The sequence below is a fragment of the Triticum aestivum genome, chromosome 7A (genome assembly GCF_018294505.1).
Source record: "Triticum aestivum cultivar Chinese Spring chromosome 7A, IWGSC CS RefSeq v2.1, whole genome shotgun sequence".
Lineage (NCBI taxonomy): Eukaryota > Viridiplantae > Streptophyta > Magnoliopsida > Poales > Poaceae > Triticum > Triticum aestivum.
Window position 1 is genome coordinate 56,923,646 of NC_057812.1, and position 20,195 is coordinate 56,943,840.

General features: G+C 45.8%; 1 protein-coding gene across 1 annotated transcript; it reads right to left on the reverse strand.

The window, feature by feature from the left end:
• Positions 1–3,826: 3,826 nt before the first annotated feature.
• LOC123147228 (palmitoyl-acyl carrier protein thioesterase, chloroplastic) lies at positions 3,827–8,673 on the reverse strand. Its single transcript, XM_044566475.1, has 7 exons — positions 8,340–8,673; positions 7,075–7,632; positions 6,827–6,960; positions 5,338–5,451; positions 5,058–5,244; positions 4,893–4,961; positions 3,827–4,678 (listed from the first exon to the last, which is right to left on the reverse strand). The coding sequence occupies exons 2-7, from the start codon at positions 7,585–7,587 to the stop codon at positions 4,412–4,414; spliced, it is 1,284 nt and encodes a 427-aa protein (XP_044422410.1). The 5' UTR covers positions 7,588–7,632; positions 8,340–8,673; the 3' UTR covers positions 3,827–4,411.
• Between the last annotated feature and the right edge of the window lie 11,522 nt (positions 8,674–20,195).

A 20,195-nucleotide genomic window follows, 5' to 3' on the forward strand; every position in this document is an offset into this window, starting at 1 on the left:
CCGCCTCCTTCTCCGCCTGCGCCGGCGCGCCCGAGCAGCTAGCCTACTCCTTCTTCGCCTCGTCAGCAAGGGCGGAAGAGACCTGCCGCCGCTCCGGCTGCTCTGGCGCGTCGTAGTCCTTCTCCTCTGCCTCGTAAGCAAGTAAAGAAGACAACCGCTCCGTCTGCTCTGCTGGCGTCTAGCAGTACAGCCAGAGGCGGGAGGACATACAGATTCGGTCCTTCTCCGAAGACTCCAGAGAAGTTACCATACGAGAGGACCCCGGAGGAGAACGCCGAGATCGCGCGAGAAGAAGTGAGGAACTTCTTTGAAGGGGTGAAAGCAAAGAAACATCCACCTTCGGAGGAGAAGGTAGATCCGGTGAAAGCGAAGCGCACTCTGGCTGCCCTGACAAAACCACCCAAGTCTCCGTCGAAAGGAAACTATGAGCGCATTATTGGAAAGGAATTTGCCGAAGCGGAGCGGTCGGGAAGTACTGTCAGTGATCAAAGGCTGAAAGAACGACGAGCTGGGAAACAAATTGCACAGCTCGGCGAACAAGCGAAGCAATCGTGCCCCCCGCTCAAGGTGCCTAGCGACATCGTCGCTAATGATCCGAGGATGGTGCCCGGTTATAGCAATCTTGGAGATTACCTGCCCGACGATGTACATTATGATTTCATGGAGGTGCAGATACAAAGATACGAGTATGGGAAGCCTCTCATCAAAGATGGAAGATCTCTATCAACGATGATGCGAAGATTGCATGATTGGTATTTGAAAATCTGCAGAGAGTCTGGGGGAGGAGTACTTTGTATGTGAGAGTTAAAAAGGAGCATGACCTCGTTGGAATTGATCTGTTGCCTGTTCCATTTGAGGAGTTCTTTCAGTTTTTCAATCAATTGGCCCTCGATAAAGCAACGGTCACCTGCTACTGTCTATAAGTAGTACTACTTCTGTCATTAAGTCTCTCTATATAGCTCAGCTCTTTCATTGCATGTATTTATAATTATCCTCACTATATTATGCAGATTGAAGATCGTCGAATTGAAGAAATGACAAATCGGTGATATTGGGTTCATTAACACAAATATCATAGGTGCAACTCGGGTTAAATTTCATGCCGCAGATACCGAGGCCAACTTGCTACGATCGTTGGTAATAAATGAAAACAAAGATATAATACTCTTTCCTTACAACTTCAAGTGAGTGTTACTGTCTTGTGTGTATTCGGTTTCCCTTATATATTAGTCAAGGTTATAGTAATGTAATTGATGAGTTATGCATGCGTGTGCAGTTTCCACTATATTCTCCTAGAGATTAAGCTTGAGCAGGGACTAGTAACCGTCTTAGACTCAAGACGAAAAGATCCCCAGGACTATGCGGACATGACTCAAATGCTCGAGAAGTAAGTTAAATCGATCATTATCCACCATATCAGCAACTTTGTTCGTTTCCTGATATATCAAGTAATCGTTTTCTTTGTCTGGCAGGGTTTGGAAAAAAATCACCAAAAAAGCTTCGGGACTTCCGAAGAAGCTGCAATTTAGACACCCGAAAGTAAGTACTATAGTAGTATGTTCCGCGCATCTCCTATTGATTCAAGCGCTAGTTTCATCAATACCATTTGGCATTCTTGCTTATCAGTTTGATTGACCTCTATTTCTTGTAAAGTGGTTGTGGCATGAACAAGGGAATGATTTATGTGGATACTACGTTTGCGAGTCCATCCGCCACACGACCTGTGAGCGGGGCTACTCTGACGAACAATATGAAGTGCGTAAATAACAACATTCACAATTTTATTTTATTACTATCATTTGTGTTGAGTTTCATTCATATATTGACCCCCTTCTTCAAATTAGATGTTTCGGAAGCGGGATGAACTCCTAGCACCAGCTCGCATGCGAGCAATTCAAGAGGAATTGGCGGCATTCTTTTTCTTGACCACGTGATTCCTGAAGACGGAGAATACTGGTGGACCATGAGTCCGTATGTTAGGAGATTATATTTGTAAGAGATAATTATTGTATATATGTAGCCGGTAGTGTCGGATAGATATACGAGAACTTGTTATTCGACCAACCGGGACTAAAGGGACAGGGCATTAGTACCGACCTTTTAGTCCCGGTTCAGGAACCGGGACAAAAGGCCCTTACGAACCGGGACAACAGGCCCTTTTTCTACTAGTGAGATTGGAAGTTTTCTCGAAAAAAAAGGCTCTAAAAGAAATAATGCACATAGGAGAGGCATGAATTGTGTTAGTCATGCTCTTGCGTAAATGGAGAGGGCACCTAGCACAGCCGTCTGGCTGCGTCATGCCCCTGAGGAGATTAAATGTTTGCGTTCGCCGGACTGTAGACTGTAACACTCCTGGTTGACAATTGAAGGTTGAACGCTGCTACACAGACGACAAACATTGGACGACAAACAACACCGTTCGATCCAACATCGTCCAGGGTACTGTCGTCCGTATACTAGTTTCGTTGAAGGTTTTTATTGGCAAAAAAGGGGCCCTAAATGCACACCAAGAAGCACACAGGCATGTTAAAAGCTTGAGGGGCTGTAACTGTGTAGAGTTTAATATGCCCGCTGTTGGATGCAAAATTAAACGTCGCTGCCTTGGCATTCCGGGTGAGGGGATCCCGATCCGTGCTGGCGCGGTACTGCGGTTGCTGGCGCCTTGATGGCGATGCGTGGAGGAGGGAGCAGGGGACACTGTGGCCGACGGCAACGCACCGCGAACTGTACGTATGTACGTGGGTGCATCATGGACGCGCACACGACACACGCTGACACGCACCACACCAGCGTCGCGACTCGCGAGAGACCATGACGCACATCGCCGCATCATCGATGCGTGAAGCCCCGAAGCAGCCCGGCGGCAGCCGTGCCTGCCGGTGGCCATGCCGTTGCCACCGCGCGCCCCAGCACAGCAGCAATGGATGGAGAGGAGAGGGCGGCCGCCCGCCCGATCCGATCCGATCGTACTACGAGCCGGGGCTTCCAGCAGGATGGGGCGTCCTTCATCCTTCAATGATGATGAATTGATGATACGTGCGTACGTTGATGCCCACCACTGTGCGTCCCCATGCCGCCGGGCACTGGTCACCCATAAAACCCTCCCGCATCGCCATCGCCATCGATTCCACCATAAACTCCTCCATCGTCCCAGTAGGCCAGCACGCTCCGTCATCAAGGGGGTTCCTTCCACCGGCAGGCCCACTGGGCGGCACGGCACGGCGGCTATCGCGCCCGGCCGTCGTGATGGGTCATGGGCGCGCGCCGTGCGGTCAAGGTCGGGGTCGGGTTTGGGTTTGTTGCTGGCATGGCATGGCACGACGGGCGGGCGGGCGGGTTTGAGCAGTTGGTTGATCGGTTGGTCTGCGCCGTGACCTGCGTACCTAACGCCAGCTGTTACTATCATCCCCAACACATCTCTTCGCTTGCTGCTGATGATTCCATAAAGAAAAAAGAAAAAAGAACCTACCAAGCACGCAGCCTTCACGTCTCCACCTCCTAGTCACGCACACAGACCACAGCCCGTAGCTGTGGCCGTGCCTTCTTGTTCACCAACCAAAGCAGCATCTCGACCTAACGCCAGGCAGGAGACAATCTTCCGGTAATTCACAGCGCCAGCTGCACGCGTCAGACAACTCCAACACTAGCCCCACAAGAAAGGGCCCGTCTCCTCGCAGCAACGACCACAAAACAGCTAGGGTCAATGTGACAGAGTAAGGTCATCTGGCACATGATAAGGAGCACAGTAAAAGCGCAGACTAAAATCAGCTGGAAGAGAGAACTATCAAGCATAAGGGGTTATCACATGACACCAGTAACGCATGTGTTTCCAAGGAAGGAAACGCAGGAGAGCTGCGATTCGATTCGATTCAACCAACAAGAGAAGAGAAGAGAAGAGGGGGGTACTAGGTAGGAATGTACAAATCATCAGGCTGTTACAAGGGATAGGATTTCGCCTCCACACACACATCTGGGCTAACTTAGTACACAAATTATTTATCCATTCCGCTCCGCGTCCAAACACATGTCAAAAACACAAACAATCCCAGCCAACGCCGCTGCATTCTTCCTTCTTCACCAATCAGCTCAAATCACTATCACCACACACAAGCCCCTGCCTTGTCCCATAATCCAAATTCCACCCTTCTCTGTCCTCCAAATTACTTCAGTATCACCAGTCAAGCTCCCCATTCCTCCAAAGCCTGTCAAATCCGACCAATTCCTCCGAAAACAGTTTGAACAAGCTCTATCTCTCCATCACAATGTGTGTGTAGCATAAGATGCAGCAGGCTGGGCTATGCGGCTTATCCCCGGCACAAAATAATTCCTTCAATCAACCATTTATCCCCGGCAAGATTAGAATTTGCATCCCATAAGAACCCATGCTTGCCGTATTTAACATTCGAAGCGGTTATGCACTCTCAACCGGGAACAGCCCAAGGTTTCCTTCGCCATGCGGTCGCTTTGGCCGCCAAGTTGTATGAGCCTTAACAACATCAGCTCCAGACTCCAGCTGGAGCAGATGGTCGCACTGGATGGCAGAGTCTGGGCTGCCATCCGCACATTCACCTGAAACGTTGGTAAGTGACTGCAGCACACTGTCACGGCAACACTCCTTCCTGTAATCCAGTGTCATGCTTGCAAGCTCATGCTTCTCCAGTATTGAAATAGGAGCACTCTGAAATGGGAATAAATAAAGCTCAGGAATCTTAAGCAGTCTGATGATGATTGGGAATGAGAATAATCATGTCTACTTTATGAAACACCAGACCTGATGCTCCACAATAATAGATGCATGAAACTTCTGGTGGTACCACCAGAGTTCATGTATTAGGCAGAAAAGTAGCCAGACCATTTTGACCAAACACAAGAGAATAGGGAAAATAAATTACCTCAAGGATCCACCCAATATACTTCACATTGTTCACATGTTGGTTCACGTCAAGGTCACCCCACTTGGGCTGTTGATGAAGGAGTTCCCATAAGAAATAGAAATATTATGGATGACAGAGACACCAAACTGAGTGATGGGAATTAAGAATATGTAACTGACTTACAGTAAGCCCCTTCCTTATGAACTGCTTGTTGGCAGGGTCCACAACTTTGTTCCTTGGCTTAGCCAACTTTTCACCCTGCTCCTCTGTTATGGCTGAACGGTCGTTAAAGTGCGGGCCTATTTCACCTCTAACTTCATCTGGCATTTTTGAAAGTCTTCTAGTGGTCTTATTCATCATAACCCAAACACTGGAAACAAGTGTCAAATGGGAAGCACAATTAACAGACGAAAAAGATGCTACAAACAGCATGAATCAAAACGCAAACACATGTAATCCAAACCTTGTAGCTTTCAAGATTGTTCTGCCCGAATTGTAGTCGCGGATATGCCAATCTCGACGCATTCCATTTTTTCCAGCAGAAGCTACCCATGTGTCAACTTGGACCATATCTTCCCTAAAATTTAGCACATGAAAATTATACTAGGTCATTTTTCAGCCTATAAATCAGCGAGTAAAGCTACAGAACAACTAGAAAACTACAAACTGAAATTGCTTTTCCTTTTCTGCAAACTTAAGATTCAACCTTTTATCAATTCAACAAATGACCGTTGCTGACATCAAAGGAAAACTGTAGTATCAGGTACACAGGCTAATAGAAGTATTTAAGAAAAACTATGCCAATCTAGATCAGGAGTTTCTTCTTTTGGCAGCCCACGGTACTAATTGCATACGAAGAAGTCATTTAATCCAGCAATAAAGGCAACTTTCTGATCTCCTGAGGCCCGACCTCTTTTAATACGAATAACAAAGGACAAATGGGCCAGCACCACTTAATTTAGTAGCTTCGAGCATTTAATACGTGGTCTTATCAATCAAACTAGATACCTCTACCTTGCATACATAGACACAAGAAAAAGATGATCGTTTATTCATCAAAAAACAAAATCTACGTCTGTTACACTCAAGTGGAACAATCGATTTAAGGTGTTCCACGCGTGAAACAAATTCTGTGAGCAGAACTTCTGATTGCTAAAAGAAGCATTCTAAATTCTAGCAAAAGCGAAGCAACAATCTAACACATCTGTGTAGAACAACATAATCAGAAACATAGATGGGGGAGTTTTTCATGTAGGATGATAAACAGTGCACATGAGCTTCTGATTGGTAAACAATCATTATAAATTCTAGCAGGAACTAAGCCTGCACTGCTGACATTATTTTTCATATTCTTCCCATGGCATACATAAATAGTCCTTAACTTGTATTGCCATTCCATAAATCGTCACTGTTTTAGCAATTGATGTGGTAGATAAGACCACAAAGTTGAGCAAAACTAGGACATGATGTATTGTTTGTACTAAAAAAGTGGGCTTAGAGCATGTTTGAGTGGTGCATAATCTCTCCAAATATATTACGTGTACTTAACTATAGATTTCTCATAGTATGACGTAAGGCCAACTTAGTTGTGATAAGGAACTTTTAATGGTTAATATGACAACCAATGGAAGTTCATATTGACAAACTCAAAAGGCAATTTGTACAATGTTATGATGCTAAATAGGAAAGAAACAAGACTAACTCCAGTTTAGCTACTTAAAACTACATTCTGAGATTAAGATAAAATAAGATGCAATATACAAGTATGACTTCAAAATGTGTACCAAAAAACATGACAAAAAAAAAACACTACTCCAGTGAAAGGGTGCACATCCATAAAGAATGCACATGAATAATTCAAGCTATGAATTTGACTGGAAGTCGGAAAGTGAGAAAAAGAGAGGGGATTTGCCAGGAAAATGACATCAACAATTATGGCTTGCAGAAAGTACCATGAGGGATAATGCTCTACAAGAAGCTGAATTTTGCTGACAACCCAGATCAAGTTCCGTTTACTCATCTCTGGCGTAGCGCCAAAACCATCTCCAAGGAGACCAGCAGTTTTCACATGATTAAGAGCTGTTTCCTGCCAAAAATCGAATTGTTTTAGAAGACTGGTGTGAACTGATGGCATCAATAATGAAACAAGAAAAAAATGGAAGTAATAAAAAATGAAAGCTGTTTCCTGTCATTGTCTCACCTGTAAATGATTCATTAACGTCTCTATAGAAGCTGTACGATCTGCACCAATCTCGTAGGACCTAATCAAGAAGTTCTGCCTAAACACCAGCCCATCCTGGATTATTCTACCAAAGCCAAATGTGTCAACAAGCATGTCAGGTCTCTTGGGCTTCCAATCAAGCATCGTCCACTGCTTCTCCGCGGCCAGGAAGATGGTCGTGACAGCTGCAAGAAGCATGCTCCAGTCGGGCAGTTGGTTATAGAAGGTCTTTGAGGAAGTGTAAGGCACTGTATCCTCCTTGTCTGAGCCTGTAGTCTTGAGGTTAACCTTAGAGCCATTAACCTTGGGAAGTGCTTGGGCCCGAGCCTTGACTTGCATGGACGCGGGCGGCGTGTTTGGCTTTGCAACCATCCCACGGACACTCAAAGTCTCAGGTAATTCACCAGACATGTTCTTGGAGCCTCTAGCCAACGCAGCCGGGGTAGACCCCGGCGTGGGGAAGAACCCCGAGGCGGCAACAGACCCCGCCATGACACAGCCGTACTACAGCTTCAGGAACCAAGATTGCGCTCCAACCTGAAGGAAGAACGAACAAAAGGATGAGCAACAGGATTTATACATACCCATAATAGCTACGCCTAATTTCCCTCGTGGAAGAGAAGAGAAGGGAAACGGAATAAAATGTGACAGAACAACAACATTCACGAATAACAAAAGATTCCATGTAAAATTGAGATGAGCCACCCGATCCCGCTGCCCCTCGTTTGGGGAAAAAGATAGGGAGCCTTAAATTTGCCCCACTCGAAGCAATTTTCCCAAACCTCCAACGACCAGACCCCGGAGTCGTTGTTGACATCCAAACATCCTTCACTATTGGGGCCGTGTTTGCAACCGAATTTACCATAACATAATAGTCGCAAAATAAATGCCCCCTTCTCCTTGAAGCGACGGGAACCGTCCCGGCCGCTCGAGCCGTATCCATCCGTGCGTCCCACACAAAACAAATCTGAAAACAGTACCGAATTGCCCCCCGAATCCAACGCTGCCCGCACGAACCCTATCGCAGGAACCGAGGCGGAACGGGCCAAAACCGCGTTGTCGCATCGGGAAAAAAAATTCGCCCACCGCAAGGGGATGACGAGGATGCAGTCCTCCAGATCTGCCGCGCGGGGCCAAAATGCGGAGCCCGGAAACCCCGCGACGAACGAACGAACGAATCGGACCGCCGCCAGATCGCCGCAGGGGAAGGAGAAGGAGGGGGAGGGGGAGGGGGAGGGAGTCACCGCGCGCGCTGCCGCCTCCGCGGGAGGGACGAGGCCGGACCTGACCCAGACCCGCCGGCGGCTCCGCTGGGCTCCTCTGGCCGCGCCGGGAGAGGCGAGGTTGGTGGCGCCGCGCAGGGAGAGGGGACGGGGGAGGGGGGCGCGAGGGTGGTGGGGGATTCGTGTGGTCTCCGCTGCTTCCTCTACCTCGCCACCTCACACACCACGAGAAGGAGAGAGAAAAGAAAAGAGAAGGGATAGCGAGCGCGAGATGAGTTTTTTCCTCTCTCTCTTCTCTTCTCTCTTTGTTGGCGGCCACGACGGGAGGGGAGGGGAGGAAGCAGAGCCGTTAGCGCCCCCGTCCCGTCCCGGGCCGCCGTATAAATACGCGGCCCCGCGTACGGCTGGCACGGGGCCCGTATGCCCTGCGCTGGCGCCGCGAAAAGACGCGCGTGCCCCTCGGTGCGGTCCGACCCGCAGCGGTGGGGCCCCGGGCCGCGCCCTTTTTCTCCTTCTCGTAGCTGTCCGATGCTTCCTGCACCGCACGAGTCTCCAATCAGCACGCGAACGGAACGGAAACGGTGGGTTGAGAAAGCAAGCCTTCTCCCGGGACTACCTCGACAGCTCACGGGACCGAGAAGAGGCCGTCGCAAATCGCGACGCTGCGAAAATTATGTACCTATATATACTATATGATTTAGAGCAGGCCACAACAAATCAAATAATTGTACGTACACTAGTATATATATAGTTATTAAAAATCTGCTTAATAGTGCTATTATTGCCTTGCTTCCAAAGCACCAGGGTGCTGTTAGGCCTCAAGATTTTAGGCCCATTAGCCTAATCCACTTCTTCGCAAAATTAATTGCCAAGATGATGGCTGCCAGACTACAACCATGGATGATCAAGCTAACCTCCCCATGTCAGAATGCATTCATTAAAGGGCGAAGCATACATGATAATTTTGTCTATGTTCAGGCAATGGCTAAGACCCTAAGGCAGAAAAAAAATCCCCTCTGTTATGCTTAAGTTGGATATATCCAAAGCCTTTGATTCAGTTTCATGGGAGTTTCTGCTTAAGCTACTGCAAGGTCAGGGCTTTGGGCCGAAGTGGAGAGGATGGATATGAGCCCTCTTTTTCTCTGCTTCCACAAGAATATTAGTCAACTCCAAATGCACTCAACAAATCCTCCATCGTAAGGGCCTCAGGCAAGGAGATCCCCTCTCCCCGCTGCTCTTTGTGCTTGTGGTGGACTGCCTTGGAAGGTTGATGGACAAAGCACAAAGGAACAACATCCTATCCCCTCTGGGTAACCAACTTGTTAAACACCGTGCATCTATTTACGCAGACGATGTCATCATTTTCCTCAAGCCTGAGATGCATGATTTTGGGGTTGTAACTGAAGTGCTGAAGATTTTTGGTGAAGCAACCGGTCTCATCACTAACCTGGCTAAAAGCAAGATCCTTCCTATTCGGTGCGACGGCCTTGACCTTACTCCCCTGCAGCTGGCTCTTGGATGCCAGCTGGCTAGCTTCCCCTGCACTTACCTTGGGATGCCTCTATCTGATAGGCGGTTGAAGCTCGTTGACTTCCAAGACCTGCTTGACAAGTTAATTAAGAAGATTGCGGGTTGGAAGGCTAGGTGGATCTCCTCCACTGGAAGAATGGTACTCGTGAGGTTTGTACTTTCGGCAATGCCAATTTTCATGCTTCTGGCTGTTCATCAACCGAAATGGGTCATCAAGCAAATCGATAAGCTACGTCGTGCTTTTTTATGGTCTGGCTCTGATGCTGTCTGCGGTGGCAAGTGCCTTGTCCGCTGGACCCAGGTGTGCTCACCCATCTCTGTAGGCGGGCTTGGCATCCATGACCTTCAAGCTCAGGGGCGGGCGCTTAAAGTACGCTGGCTTTGGCAAAGCATCACAGATCCGGATAAACCATGGCAAGGTCTGCAGCTCCCTGTTGACAAGCACGTTAAGGCTCTTTTCATTGCTTGTACCTCCATCAAAATTGGTAGTGGTATTAAGATATCCTTTTGGCACGATCACTGGCTCAACGGTGAGATTCCAGCTGTTTCGTTTCCTAACCTTTTCAAGCATAGCAAGAACAGAAGAATATCGTTGGCTGAAGGACTCACCAATAGAAAATGGGTCACTCTTCTCAAGCGCAACCCCGGCACCGAGGTGTTGCGCGAATACATTGACTTCTGGCACAGATCCAGTGTGGTCACTTTGTCCAACCTGGAGGATGAGTTCATTTGGAAATGGTCAGCGGATGGAAGATATAATGCTAAGTCAGCTTACCTATGTCAATTCTGGGGCAAGATTGATTCTCCTCTTCCTGAGATCATTTGGCATATCAAGGTTCCACCAAGAATAAGATTTTTCAGTTGGCTCTTTGTACAGGGCAAATGTTTGACTGCGGACAACCTTGCGAAGCGAGGTTGGCCTCACAACCCGATCTGTCAATTATGCCACTTAGGGTGGGAGGATGGTCTGCACCTTGTATCTAGCTGCCCTTTCACGGCTGGAATCTGGGGCTATTGCCTGGCGATATATAATTTTCCATTCAACCTCTTACCTATTGCTCATACTGGCTCTATATTGGACTGGTGGTTAAAGGCTCTGGATCGTACAGGCAGGAAAAAGGACCTATCATCACTTATAATGGCGGTGTCGTGGCAGGTTTGGAAAGAAAGAAACAGCCGCATATTCAACAACAAGGCAAACCACTTCCTGAAGGTCGCTGAGAACATTATCAATGAGCTGAATTCTTGGAGAATCGCTGGATTCAAAGGAGCACAATGGACAGGCGCGAGATAATTTCCTTCTTTCTTTCTTTCTTTCTTTCTTTTTCTAGTGTACATTTGTATAGCTTTTCCTTCCCCTTTCTGGCTGTTAGCCATCCTGAACCTTGACTTGTATTTCTTGGGGTGTTTCATCCTATCTTAATGAATGAAATCAGCACAATGCTGTTTTTCGTCAAAAAATCTTGCTGAGTAAGGTTGACATCGTATAGTGTTTTAATTCCTTGATTATTTCTCTGTTATCTATCGGCACTCGGGCCTTCCTCCTCCTTCCAGCTCCGGCGGCTTCGATCGCGGCGACGCAAGGGGGAGGGAAGTCGGCGGCTTGTGGCTTGTGGTATATATTACATGTTCGTCATTCGATGGCCGAGATCAAAATCGAGTTATTCCATTTTCTCTCTTGCTGCTCCACTTGGTCGCCTCGCTTGATTAAGCGGATGAGCAATGCTGCAAGCTTTCGGTGCTAGACTGCCTACGGTGATTTTGGTGCGATCTGGTTTTGTTTCCTTAAACGTCGTTTATGCGAGCCCTAAATCTAGAGAATTTTGGCAATTTAGACCACCTACACGCGCCGTGTGTAGTGCTTGCCGCCATGGAGCAGGCGTTTTCCTTTTTGTTTTGCCAATTCCACTCAGATGTGGTCCTTTCTGTCATCACACTTGCTTAGGCGGTCGAAACTGCCAAAAAATCAAGCCTGGATGGGCATTTACGCAAGCTTGTAATTTATTTGTCGGTTATCGTCTTTTAGTGTTTCATTTATTGATGATTTGCAGAAAGAATATGCCTTCTTCTTTTCTCGACGGTCCATAAATAAAGATGATCGGACGCCCCGTGGCACATGCATTTTCTTTCTTTGTGAGGAAGAAAAGAAAGCGATCTCGGCCAAGCTAGTCTAGCCTTGTGTCGTCTACACTCCGCCGTCGACTTATTGGTCGTAGGTGATGAGGGGTGTCATCGGATCCGCATGTGTTGATCGTGTAGCTTTAGATTTTAGGCGCTAGTAGCTTAAGCTTTAGGTCATTCGACATATGGGCTTCGACGACGGTGATGGCGGCAATAAATAAAAATGCTTCGGATCCTTTCCCGAGGAGGCGATCAACTCTATGGGCGAGGATAGATTTGGAAACTAGTCTGTTCAAATGAGGATGGCGTGGGGGCGACGTCATCCTTATGGTGGACTTGTGTCCTCGGGCTCCGTTGTTGCGATGGTGTTCGCTTTAGTGCCGGTACGGAGCTTGGGAGGTAGTCCAGGAGTGGATGCAAATTGTGGTATGCATCGACGACATCTGAAAAACGGTGGATCATGTGCTAGGTTCGCGTGTTTCATGGCTACTAGGTGTGGTTCCCTCCTCCAAAGTTTTAGTCGAGTAGGGGGTGCCAGATCAGTCTTTGGCAAGCTACTTTGGAGTAAACCTGATCATACCCTGGACCGGGCTTGAAAAATCCCGAAGTGCAAATCCTAAGCCCAAGCATGAAAGTATGTGCTTTCTCAAGCCCAAAAGCCTAACCCAAATGCAGTTTTTCAGTCTACTCACGTGTAAGCCTGACACAAAGCCCAAAACCCGACCCAAATGTAGCTTTTCAGTCTACTCACGTGTAAGCCTGACATGAAGCTCGAAAGCCCGGCCCGAAATGCAGTTTTTCGGTCTACTCACCTGTAAGCCTGACATGAAGCCCGAAAGCCCGGCCCGAAATGCAATTTTTCAATCTACTCACGTGTAAGCCTGACACGAAGCCCAAAAGCCCGGCCCGAAATGCAGTTTTTCAGTCTACTCATGTTTAAGCCTGTCCCAAATGGTGAGAAATGGAAGCCGGGCTCGGCCTAAATATTATTTCGAACGAGTATCATCAGAAATTTTGAAATAAATCCGGGAATAATGCAAGCATCGAGACTTGAACCCTGGTGGACTGAGGATACCATTGTCCTTCTAACCCCAATCATAAGTTGGTCCGCTGTTAGATTGGGTTTAGATCTTTATATATTATATAACGAAACATGTACTAGCATACAAAAAAGGAAAAGGAAAAGGAAAAATTGATTAATTTGTATATTGACTTGTGTGGGGCAGTGGGGTAACAACAATCTCTAAAGCTCTTGTTAGGTTGGTTTATACATGGCTGTGCGACATGTTTTTTAACTGATTGACTTTGGCTCCACCAATTAACTGTCTCGTTTTTTCGAGAAACTTTTAATCTATTTATCTTTAATTATAGCAATACAATAAACACAAGAAATAAAAGAAATTACATCTAGATTCGTAGACCATCTAGCGATGACTACAAGCACTGAAGCGAGCCGCCGTCATCGCCCCTCCCTTGCCAGAGCCGGGCACAACTTGTTATAGTAGACAGTCGGAAAGTCATCGTGTTAAAGCCTCATAGGACCAATACATCGTAACAACAACCGCTGCCAATGAAAAGAATATTAGATTGGAAGGATCCAACTTGAAGCAAATGAGCAAAGACGAACAATGACCGGATCCGAACAAATCCATCAAAGACAATCACCAATCGAATCATGCGAGATCCTGACGGGGCTAGGAAGAGAGAATCTTATTCAATCTTCAAGAAGCCGCCGCCGTCTCGTCTTCTTGATCAGGACACAAAGTCTAAAAAAACTTGAAGAAAGCCCTAAGGCCACAGGAGACGTGGCAGATCGATGGCAGCGCCGACGGAAGGCAGAAACCCTAGCCGACTTTTCTTGGAGGAGAGACAGCAAAGAGATAAGTGCAAATAGAACTTGCCGATGTAACCATCCACATCTGTGTATGCACATTTTACCTGAAAAAGATACGCAGAGATTAGCCCAGCAAGCATGCGCAGAGACCGACGCCGACACGGAAGTCTTTCTTCTTTTCCAACGTCGACCCCTCCCTCTTATCCTAGGAAACATATGTTCTGTGACAAGTTTCACTAAAATGAATTCGGCAGTGCAGCAGCACAGCTAACATGTGCCTTTCCTTTCCTTTCCTTCCCTCCTACTACTGATCCCTCCTTATCCGTCCACTGATTTTACCGATGATAGCGCCCCATCATCCGCGGCATGGAGGAGACCTGATCTGCATCGCGACCCCGACCCCATGCATGGGCACCGCCCGTCGTCGGTCCAACCAGCTTTATCTGAACCCAACATGCGTAGACGTGGCTGCAACCCACACACCGCCATGTGTAGCGCTGCCCGGTGTGCTACGCACGGCTGCGTACACACGTACGTACGCCATGTCCCACACGCGTGTTAGCTAGCTACCGGCGCGCACGCTTGACCACGTTTCCTTCTCCCTTTTCTCGCCGGCCGGGAGAAGATACGTAGAGCTCAGCTGATAATGGCCGCGCGTACGACCTGATTAATTGGGGTTTCGGTCCAGGTTAGCCGACGGCGATGGCTGTGGCTGATGACGAGGCTGAGCTGCCCTGGCGTCTTGGCCCGCGCGGACGAACGTCTCGCTTTTGCGGATGCTGACAGGCTCGGGAAGAGGGGCAGTTTGGGGAACGGTGGTGGCTTCGAGAGAGAACGCGGAACAGGAGAGGGCCAGAGGGGTGATGGGTGCGCGTTGCCGCGGCTGTCCGACTGGTGACCGGCCACCCTAGCCACGTGCGTGCGCGCAGGCCCGTCCCGGTCCCGGCTTTCAGCCAGCCCCAACCAACTTCACCAAAAAATCAATTTTTTTTAGGGACACTTCACCCAATTATTTGTGGAAAGCTCCCTTCCGCTTCAGCCATATAGTACTTTTCTTATTAAAAATGCCGTTTCCCCTATTTTTAAAAGAGCCATGTGAAAATTTTAAATTCATCGGGACGGACTAGATAGAGGCGCTCGTCGTCCTGACGAACAAGGTTGAAGCTTAGATCAGATTAGCAGGATATACTTTGAATTAATATAAATCCAATAGATAACTGAATTAATATAAACCCAATGGATAAAGGAATAATAACGCGGGGATAAGGGCTAGCCAAGTTGATCAACATGGGCAAAAAAACCCTAGCCGCCGATCTGTCTACCTCCCGTCAGTGGCGGAGCTACGAGGCAATGGTTGGGCGGGCCAGCCAGAGCAGATCACATGTTTTTTTTTGCATCGACGACCTATTTCTCTATTAGGCCCATTGATTTAAAGCAAAACTGGGCGGGCCATCGCCTGGTTTTGCTTCAACGAAGCTCCGCCATTGCCTCCCTTCTCTCCATCGCCGGAGGGGGGCGGGAGCTTGGTGTGGCGGAGGTTGGTCGTTTGTTGTGGTGCGTGTGCCGGTCTGCATGGTCGGGTTGTCGAGGTCTTTGGCTGGCGGTGCTCTGGCTAGGTCACCGAAGACCTTGGTGTCGGAGCGTGTGCCTGGACGGCGGCGTGCTCGACCTTAGGCTCGGATCTGGCATGTAGAAGCGTGGGCAACTTGGTTCTTGTTTTGTCTACATATCTACTCTATGCGTTTGGCTTGGGGTAGCGAGGCGACAACATTGGCCCAATTTAATTAGGAATAATGTCCGTCCCGTCCTATCCCCGTTTCAATGGTGTGCTTATCATCGGCGGATGGCGTGTGGAGATGTGTCTTCGGTGGGTCTTTCAGAATCTGGTTCGTTTTGGTATACGGTGGATTCATCGGGATTCGGTCGACACTAGTGGTCTTCAAAGTTTTTACGCCCTTTTCGACGTTTTCCTCTTCAGGGATAATAATTATAGCAGGAGTATATGAGATTAACCGTCCGTTACTAGATTGTTCATGCATAATCACCTGCGCTAACTTCGGGTAAAGCCCCTAAAAAAACTATGGGCAAAGCGTTGCATGGGTCTTTTTTTTTTTGCGGGTGAAGCGTTGCATGGGGTCTGAAAAGTAGTAAAATGCTTGCTCCTAGCTGGGGATCGACCGGCCGGGGATGAAAGCCCAACTGTTGATGCACAATTGGTTGCATTTATCATTGGGTTGTCATGGTATATGGTCCAACTAAGAAGGGCTAGCCAGATCTTAGATCGATCGATCGGAACCGGCCGGCCGGAGAGAATGGATGGCACTGCACGCCGTGGCAACGGAGCATGAATGGCGATCAATGGTGCTGCTTAACTCCCTCCACCAGTGCGTGCGTGAGTTACCACAAACGATCTCGCCCATCAGTTTTCACCGGATCGATCACGTATGCAAGCAAATTTCAGAAAGAGACAGGCAGCTGTTTGAACAAATCGGTCCATTCTCGACTTCTGATCATCACTCACTGGTTTCCGAATTTCGCCTCGTTCAAGAGTATGTATGTACTTTCCCTGTAAAGAAATATATGAGCGTTTAGATGTAGTGATCTAAACGCTCTTATATTTCTTTATGGAGGAAGTAGTATGTGCGTAATAGTAGTAGTAGTATGGAGTATGTATGCAGTAAAGCGCTGATTATTCAGCCTTAATTTGAGGCAGTAAAATTAGCAGATGACAACGTATACTTAATTACTGGAGTCGTAATAGTTATTGCAGTGGCTCCAGGTAATTACTACTCCCTCCGTTCGAAAAAACTTGTCATCAAAATGGACAAAAAGGGGTGTATCTAGAACTAAAATACATCTAGATACATCCCCTTTTATTTATTTTGATGACAAGTATTTCCGGACGGAGGGAGTACTACACTACAGCCTGGCTAGCTTGTCCCGACAATTCCCGCAAGAAAAAAAGGCTTGTCCCGACGACGAAGCACAGGCTGGTCGAGGCTGGAGTAGTGCCGCTAGCTAGCCAGCTTGCCCTGTGCCGTCGTGTTCCTCCGAGGACACGGGAGGTAATGACGCTGCCCATCGTATGCCCCGTACCGGTCTTACTGTCTGTCCGTGCACGAATCCATGTCGTGAACACCAAGAGAGCTGTGCGTGTGTCTTATAATTTCACGGCTGCAGACAACGTACGTGCCTAGGTCGATGTCGTCCGGGCACGTACGTACGGCATGTACCCTGCCACCATATGCCGGGCATTGGAGATCACACGCGCCATGGTGGCTGGCAGTGGCGGAGCCGAGCCGAGTGGCATCGCAGTTCACGCCGGGGGCCTTGGACCCTTGCTCGGGCGAGGAAAGGCGGTGGAGACAGACAGACGGACACGAAGAAGAAAACCATGCGCACCGCACCGCATCGCGGATCACGCGCCAAAGGGAGCAAGCGGCCGGGCCGGGTCGATGATAAAATATGAGAAAATTGTGGGTAGTAGTGGCTCAGCTTCAGCATTTCCGAGGACGGAGCTTGTCTGCCTCTCCTCTTCATATGCGTGGCCGTGCTCCTCCGTTTGCCTTCTCTTCCTGGTTTCCTTGAGGGCAGGGTGTGCCGCCGTCTAGATGCAAAGAAAACGGTGTGCATTTTTCTTAGGGAAATTGTGCCGCATCTTCTTCAATTTTTTTTTGAGATATAATAGTGGACCGGCTTAACGAGCGAACGTCTGCGGGGAAGCATGGTAATTGCGAAATGTTTGTGCGACAATTTGTGCTGGTCGAGGATGGCAAGTTTAGTTCGTAAGGACGGCAAATCCGCTTTAGTTCGGTTTTCTTTTTCATCAGGATTTGTCGTGTTTGCAAACTAAATTTACCATCCCCACGACGATATAAATTGCTACTAAAAAACGTCGCCATCCCCTCCTAGCCAACGCCAGCGAAAAATAGTACTATTCATTTTCTGGAGATGTACCGTGAATAATGAGATTTTTTTAATGGGCCCCACGCTTCCAATATGTCCACTTCCGGGAAATCGATGAACTTTTTTTCATGTTTCAATGAATTTTATTTCCAAATTTGATGAATCGTTTTCAATGTTTACGAACTTTGTGAACTTTTTTCTTGAGTTTTTGAACTTTCTTTGAAAATCAATGAACTTTTTCTAAAAATTGATGATTTTTTTTTCAAATCAATGATTTTTCTTTTTGAAAATTGATCAACTTTTTTCTAATTCATGAACTTTTATATGAATACAAGAATTTTTTCTAATCCGTGACTTTCTAATATCTGTGAACTTTGAAATTTTGTTCATATTTTTTCCAGAAAGATGACATTTTTTTCTAAAATGTATGTGCAGTAAATAGCGTGGCTTCTCACTGAACCATGCTTACGTAACATGCCTGTTGCTTGCCTGCCGTCTCGCCTCACTACGCTACAATCTCGTTCCTTTTTTAAGGAATCTTGTTCCGTTCCTTACTACAGTCAACTAATGCACATTTACAAAGCTCTGTTCTGTGTAATTCAATTTATTTTTGTGAATGTGAAACAAATTTACTTAAATATTTCAATAAATGTTTGCCATTGAAAACTGATCATGACATTTAGAAAATGTTCACACCATCCAATAAAACGTTCATGACATTTAAAAAATGTTCACCTGTTTACAAAATTGTTAGTGACAATAATAGAAAATGTTCACGAAAATTTTAAACATTCGAGAAATTCTTGAAAACAATGTTCGTAACATATAAAGAGTGTTCACCAATCAGTTAATGCTAAGTATTAAAATTTTATTTATAAATTTTCACCATGCATTCAAAATTCTTTTAACATGTAGTAAAAATAATAGTCAATGTGTATCTAAATTTTGTTTTAGCCTGTATTCAGAAAATTGTTGAACATGGGTTCGTAATTATTCGACATGTATCTGAAAAGAGTTCAACGTGTTATTTAATTGGTTTCTGATTTTTTTAAATATGTATTAAAGTTTTTTAAGAGTATGGAAAAGTAGAATAAAAAAAATTTAAAAAGAAAAAGAAAATAATAATGGAAACCAAACATGTAAAAAACATAGGGAAAAGGGAAAAAACTGGACAGAACCTTTCAAAAACTGTGGAGTAGGAAGCCAGTGTTGCCTGAAAGGACGCCTCTAGTGGTCCAGCTCAGTAGCAGGTTTTTGTATTGCTTTGTTTGTTTTTTCTCTCATTTTACTATTTACTTTTATTTTTTTACGTTTTTTCATTTTTTTCAGAAAAAATCTATATACATATATTTCACACGAAAGTTCTCCAGTCCTGAAGGATAATTATGCTGTGTTCAAAAAATGTTGATGCAACTTTAAAAAATGTATATATCATTGAAAAAAATCAATGAGCATTTGAATTTTTTGAACATATATTTGAAAACAAAGTTCAAACATGTGTTCAAAAAAATGTTAAACATGTATGTGAAAAATGTTAAATGAATATAAAATAAATATTTCAGATATATACAAAAAATACACATTGTGTAGGAAAAAACTAGACATGAAAACTTGTATCTGAAAAAAATATTATCATTGTATTTGAAAAATATTGAACGTGAATTGAAAAAAATTCTTTATGGATACGAAAATGCACAATCTATATGTAAAAAGTACAAAAGAAAAATATATTATAAAAATGTTAATCATGTATTTGAAAATGTTGAATGTGTAAAAAATAATGTGTCATGTGTATTAAGAAAAATGTACAACATATATGAAAATGGTAGACATAGAAGACGTGTAGTTAGGCCAAATATTAATAATGTATCTTAAAATTTGTAAACTTGTATAAAAAATATTCTTAATGTATACACAAAATGTAGACATATAAGACATATATTTTTAAAATTGTTAACCATGCATTTTTAAAGTGTTAAACCTGTATGCAAAAATGTTCTTGAGTTATAGAATTTTTTTAAATTTTGAGTGAAAAATTTGACATGTGTTGAATAAAAATAAAAAGGTAATAATAAGGGAAAAAATACACCAAAGTAAACCAAAGAAAGTTGTGGAACAAAGTGAACACCAAAGAAAACCGAGAAAAGACAAACAAAAAAGAAGAAAAATAGAAACGAAAAACCTGAGGAAACAAGGTAGAACAGTCAAACTATTACTAAGTATTGGTCCTGGCAAATAATGCGGCCCTGTAGGCGAGATGCATTATGTCGCGTTAGGAGGCGACATATAGCTCAGCCACCCCAAATGACTCCAAACAATGCCCGCCTGACTGCTAATGGGCCATTGCCAATATAGCATCCCAGAGACGAGCACTAAGATGGGATCGCTATAAGCGATTTATATCATTTCCGAATCAATAATCGAACATCTACGTAACCACGTACTTACTCTTACTTAAATTCCTAATCTAATTCTTTCCCCCACCC